This window comes from Lithobates pipiens, unplaced genomic scaffold, assembly GCF_037356315.1.
Source record: "Lithobates pipiens isolate NorthernLeopardFrog02 unplaced genomic scaffold, aLitPip1_a1.2 Scaffold_16, whole genome shotgun sequence".
Taxonomy (NCBI): Eukaryota; Metazoa; Chordata; class Amphibia; order Anura; family Ranidae; genus Lithobates; species Lithobates pipiens.
The window spans coordinates 640,984,163-640,990,162 of record NW_027507748.1 but is presented as its reverse complement, the minus strand read 5'-3'; the positions used below and the strand labels follow the sequence as shown (position 1 = coordinate 640,990,162).

Here is a 6,000-nt window from a genome sequence, read left to right as displayed (position 1 = left end):
CTATAATCTAGGGGAACCAATTGCCTTCAAAAGTCACCTGTGTGTAATTTAATTTTTGCATAATTAGTTGTTCTGTGAAGCCCTCAGAGGTTTGTCAGAGAACCTTGGTGAACAAACAGCATCATGAAGGCAGAGGAACAAACCAGACAGGTCAGGGATAACGTTGGACACACTTAAGGCTGGGTTCACACTGCAAAACAATTTGGCCCTGAAACAGACCAGAAGGCACAGGGCTCCTGTGCAATTCGCACCAGAGATGTGTGAACCTCCTCCAGAGAGCCGGTCATAATCTCCTGCTTTGCAAATTGGATGCGGATTTCTCTGCATCCAATTTGCACTGGTGTGAACCCAGCCTAAAACAGGGTTAGGTTATAAATAACCCTTTGTGGAATGCAGTTTGACCTGTCAAAACCAGGTACCTGCTCCCCCCCCCCCCAAGAGGGCCAAATGTGGGGGAGGAACAAGAACCTCCCCTTTAAAGGATCAGCTTTGTGACAGATCCCATAGCATACTGTCAGGTCTAGTGGGATGCATGTCTAACAGGTCAAAGCTGCAAAAAGGGAGACCTACTTAATATTAAGTGGTTGGTTATATTATGGCAGATCAGTGTATACATCCTAGGAAACCTTTCCTGAGCTTGGGTCACTATATAATGAAATGCATCCAACAAGTATTCAAAGCACTTTTTCCACATTTTGTCATGTTACAGGCTTCTTCCAAAATACATTAAATTCATTAGTTTCCTCAATTCTTCAAAACAATATCCCATAATGACAATGTGAAAGAAGTTTGAAATCATTGCGAAAGTTTATTAAAAAAATACATACATTTATCACATGTACATAAGTATTCACAGCCTTTGCCATGACACATAATTGAGCTCAGGTGCATCCAGTTTCTACTGATCATCCTTGAGATGTTTCTTTTACAAAAAGGATTTTATTAATTTTCCAACAGATGAGCGCAACACTCAAGCCCCGAACCATTTGGCTGGCCAAAGACCAGAGTTTTTGCGATTTGGCACGGCATCGCTTTAAATGACACTTGTGCGGTCATGCGACGTGGCTCCCAAACAAAATTAACGTCCTTTTTTCTCCTACAAAGAGAGCTCTTGTTATTTAATCACCTCTGTAGTTTTTATTTTTTGCACCATAAAACAAAGCGTCAAGTTTGAAAAAAAACAAAAAAAAAAAAAAACACACAATATTTACTTTTTGCTATAAATATCCCAAATGGGGAAAAAACAAAAAAAACTTCCTTAGTTTAGGCCAATACATATTGTACTTTTTTTTAACCAAAAAGATCGCAATAAGCATACGATTGGTTTGCGCAAAAGTTATAGTGTCTACAAAATAGGGCAGTGATTTACGGGATTTTTTTTTTTTTTTTTTTACTATTAATGGCGGCGATCAGCAATTTTTATTGTCACCAACATTGCGGCGGACACTCAACACCATTTTGGGACCATTGATATTTATACAGCTGTGCTATATGCCCTGATTACTGTATAAATGTCACTGCCTGCCAGTGAAGAAGTTAACACTAGGGGGCAATCAAGGGGTTAAACGTTTTACCTAGGGAGTGATTCTGGGGGGGGGGGGGGAATGGGACTGAATAGGGGAGTAGACCGATCGGTGTTCCTATATACTAGGAATACACGATCAGTCTCCTCTCCCATGACAGGATGTGGACCTGTGTGATCCAAGTTCCAGCTCTGTCACTAGCGATTGCAAATGCCCGGTAGACATCACAGCTGCCAGGCACACGCATTAGCTCCTCAGTGACACGTGGGCACACGCACCCCCTATACCGCTGAAGCCTCTGCACAAGTGACAGCGTACCACTGGAGGGCTTTGTTTCAAAGTAAGTCTTTCACTGATAGTGAATGAATAGTAGTCTAAACTAGAAAAGCTACAATTTCTGGGGAAATTGTGTGAAGTGTTCTTGCCTCCACCTACTGGAGTGGGTGGAGTAACTGGGGGGGGGGGGGGGTCAAATTTTGGCTGATCATGTGGTGGTCATAAGGTTTGGCTGGTCATGGGGTTGTCAGCTTTTATCACCTCCCACTCTAGTTTTGAACATTTTGCCATTCATTCCTATGGGACAAATTTTGCTGCAAAAACGGTATTTCGTGAACTGTTTGGTGAAAATATCCACAAAGTAATGTCACACCAATCGGGAACAATCCGCACGTTTCGGTATATTACTGTATATAGTGTAAAAGCTGTGGGAGGAGGAAGGGTAAGCTCTAACGAGCAGGGTCCTCTGATTCCCCTTGTCTTGAATTGTATTGTAATGAAATGTCTACCCTAAAGTTGTAAAGCGCTGCGTAAACTGTTGGCGCTATATAAATCCTTTATAATAATAAATTTGGCTATAATATGTATATGTGTGAGATAACAGTAAGTGCTCTTACTATGTTAGAACACTTAAGTTGCCAATATTTTCTTCATACTTTGTTTTATGCATGATAGGACTTGTTACTTTTTAGATCGTTACTTCAGGGTTTATTAAAGGACATGTTCACCTACCCCAACATGTTACACCCATATACAGGATGTCTCATTGTTCCAAAATTAGCATTATTTTGTTAAAAAGGTGAACCTATTCTTTAGATACAGCAGTAGAAATGTAAAAATGAAAACAGACACCACACAGGTAATAAAACTTTAATTTATTTTTTTTGCTAAACATTCGGATTCTTCAAAAAGGATGAACAAATTCTTGCCCATGCAATAAATTGTACTCACTCAAAATGTTTTCTCAAAGCCAAGATACCATTCTGAGCAAAATATTCATAAAGGCAGCCCATTCATTCTTTGGGAACCAGCAACATCACAGCTGAGACACCCAGTGCATAGCAGAACAGCTAGTTTCAGGAACATTGGCCCAGTCTTCAAAACTACCCTCTTGGCCAGTTAATGGGGGAAGCCATACATTTTATTCTAAGAAATGGTTAACTTTTGGAAAAGGTTATTTTCCTTCAGTGAAGTTTCCCAGCAATGTCCACTTTAGTGCGTCAGCCTGACTGGAATGGGTCACTTAAAGTACTTTAATGTCGCGTCCACATGACCGGACTTTCCGGCAGACTAGGTCCGACGGTCTTCCCAACGGACTTTCAGCAGAGTTCCGATGGACTTGCCGAACAGACTTGGCCACACACTAATGGACTAAGTCCATTTGAAAGTACAGTCATTTTGAACATGACAAGACGGGACTAAAAAAAGCAAGATAAATAGCCAATAGCTTCCCTTGTCTCTTATTTGGTCTGTCAGACAAACGGTTTTACTGATAAGAGTTGAGTCCGTCGGACAGACTTGAAACCTGTTCTATTTCTAGGTCAGTCGGATTATTTATTTTATATTTATTTATGAAAAACGATTAGATTAGCCCACACACGATCGGATTGCCCGAACTGATTCAGTCGGACCTAGTCTGCCAGAAAGTCTGGTCATGTGTACACGGCATTACTGTGCCTGGAGGTAGGTTTTACACAGAACTACAAAGGCAAGGTACCCCCAAGCATTCTTCACCCAAAACCTTACATTTTCAGTTAAAAGTGTACTTTGTATTTTCTTGAAAGTCAGCCATAGAGCTCGAAAATGGATGCTTGGGTCAAAAATGGGTAATAGCCAGCAACCAATGTGTCACTTTAACCTTCATCCATTCACATTTACAAGGCAGTTCAATGATTTTCCAGGATCCTTAGAAACTGCATTTGCAGTTTGGCTCTGAATGTTTGCAAACATTTAAAAGGACAAGACAATTACCTCCACGTATAGGACTAACTACCAGCTAGACAAAGTGAAGGCCATTTACAATATACAACTTTACATGTACATCTAGTAGGAGAATGAAGCCCAGATATATGTACCTCATGTCTCAGTTATGACCTTATAAACTTGTACACAAAGTAATTTTTCTTCCGATATTACCAATTTTATAAATTGCTAGCTGCCATACTTCCTGAACAGATTCAACACCCGATCCCCACACCTCAAGTATGAAGATCAGGCACTTAGATCAGTACTTTACGACACTGACTAGGCACAAGTATGTAGCAACTGAAGATTGGACTAGAAACCTAGACTAGCAATAACAGACTAGCAATAGCAGCCACCATATCACTTAGACAAGTTCTCTAAACCCAGCCATAGAGTGATCGAATCTCGTCTGGTTCAGCACGAACCAGAGGTACGAACCATGTATAGGCAGGCTGAATGTAACCAAGTTGAGCGATCAACTTGGGTACAACCAGCCTACCTGTTTTTACATGCGATTACTGGTAGTGACTGTTATAGCCACTAGCAATCAGTGTACTCCCAGCAGGGATGGCTTCCCCTATCCCCATGTCAGGAAAACAAATGGCTCCACGGGAGGGAGTCTCCTGTCAACACTGTCCGATGGGGAGAATCTAGTGATTTTACAGGTTGCGGGATTGATTCGCTCCATGGCAGGCCATAAAGGATGTTTACTACTACCACTTTAGTCCACAAAATAACTGCCATCACTAGTAACAATGGCAGCTAGTCTGAAGGCCAAGACCATTAGCGTACATGTACAGTAAATGCAAGTTCAGATATGTTTAGAATATAAAACACAAATCCAAAAGACAAACTACCATTTATAAATGCCACAAAATGTTTGGAAAACACCCACATTTTCAGTATGTGAGTCTACCTGAATGTGCAAGAGTCTCAGATTCCCGCCAACATGCACAAAACCACACCAGTGGCTAGTGTGCACATTCAACAGGCAATACTGACTTTTTAAAAAACGTAGAAAATTTCTTTTTAATATACAGCGACAGTTTGAACGCCTTCACGGAAAGTTTTCCTAGTGCATTTTCTTAAGTGGATTAGCAATTCTAGAGGTCCCAGTTGGGTACAATTAATGCCCAATACTTGATATATCCAGTACAGAAGCTGAAAGGTTAGTTTTTAAACCCTCCACTTTTACCAGCCTTTATAACAAAGTCTTTGAGCAATGCACCATCCATTTGCCAAAATGCTGCCGTTTGTGTCACTCCTGTCAAGTGGCTCACACAAAATTTAAAGCAGAAGTCTTCCAAATCCTGTATTAAAAAAAAAAAAAAAAAAAAAAAAGAAAAAAAAGGGGGAAGAAGGTTAACTGGGAGAAAAGGGGGAGAGGGTAACAGATCCTTATAGTATGAACAGCACAGTACTTACAGTGTAATTTGCCCATTTCCATCCCCTCCAACATATGTGCGGTATTATATAAAAAAGAAATGCCGATCTGTACCTATGCCAGAGTGTCTGGCGCTTACATGACTCCTCCGCTCTCTCCTCCTGATATTGGCAGGAGTGCTCCGCCCCGTCTACTGAAGCTGTGACGTCACCTGAGCGCCGGGAGGTGCTCATATAGGTACAGATGAGTTTTTTTCTAACACAGGGATACATGTTATGTTAGAGGAGATGGAAGGTTTTTAAAAGATGGGCTTAGCGACCTTAATTAAATGGATATTAACCACTCGATCTCTGGAAGGTTTTACCCCCCCATGACCAGACCATTTTCTGCTATTCACCACTAAGCTACTTTAACTGGCAATTGCACGGTCATGTAACACTGTACACAAAAAGCTTTCTACTTTGTTGCAATAACCTATCCAAAAAAACATGTCCTCAAATTTAGACCAAAATGCATTCTACTACATGTCTTACGCCAAAAAGAAAAATCTAATAAGTGCATATTAACCTCCCTGGCGGTATGATTCAGTCTGGTTTTAGGTGCTGAAAGCGGTACAATTATTTTGCATGGAAATTTGGTATTTTATATTGTAGTCCTGTAATTCTTAGGAATAACTCTCTTAAATCTGTTCAAACCAGAGTCTAGCAGACATCCCGGGTATGATAAAGTTTATAACATAATAAAGAATAATAAAAGTTATTCAATAATGTAATCAAATCCTAAAAAACTGAAAAAGGGACACTTTTTGGTTGCTATGGACAATCTCCAGATTTCAGGCAGAAAAAACTATTT

General features: G+C 40.4%; 1 protein-coding gene across 2 annotated transcripts in view; it reads right to left on the bottom strand.

Moving 5' to 3' along the window:
• Positions 1 to 788: 788 nt before the first annotated feature.
• The window catches only part of RCBTB1 (RCC1 and BTB domain containing protein 1), a 68,142-nt gene continuing 62,930 nt past the window's right edge, over positions 789 to 6,000 (bottom strand). Inside the window, exon 12 of one of the 2 annotated variants that reach the window (XM_077484288.1) lies at positions 789 to 1,096. In XM_077484288.1, the coding sequence (XP_077340414.1) occupies positions 1,079 to 1,096 (18 nt within the window). In that variant the 3' untranslated portion in view covers positions 789 to 1,078. Of the gene's footprint in view, positions 1,097 to 2,657; positions 5,075 to 6,000 lie in introns of those variants that run through there. The other variant, XM_077484287.1, reaches the window with a different exon arrangement.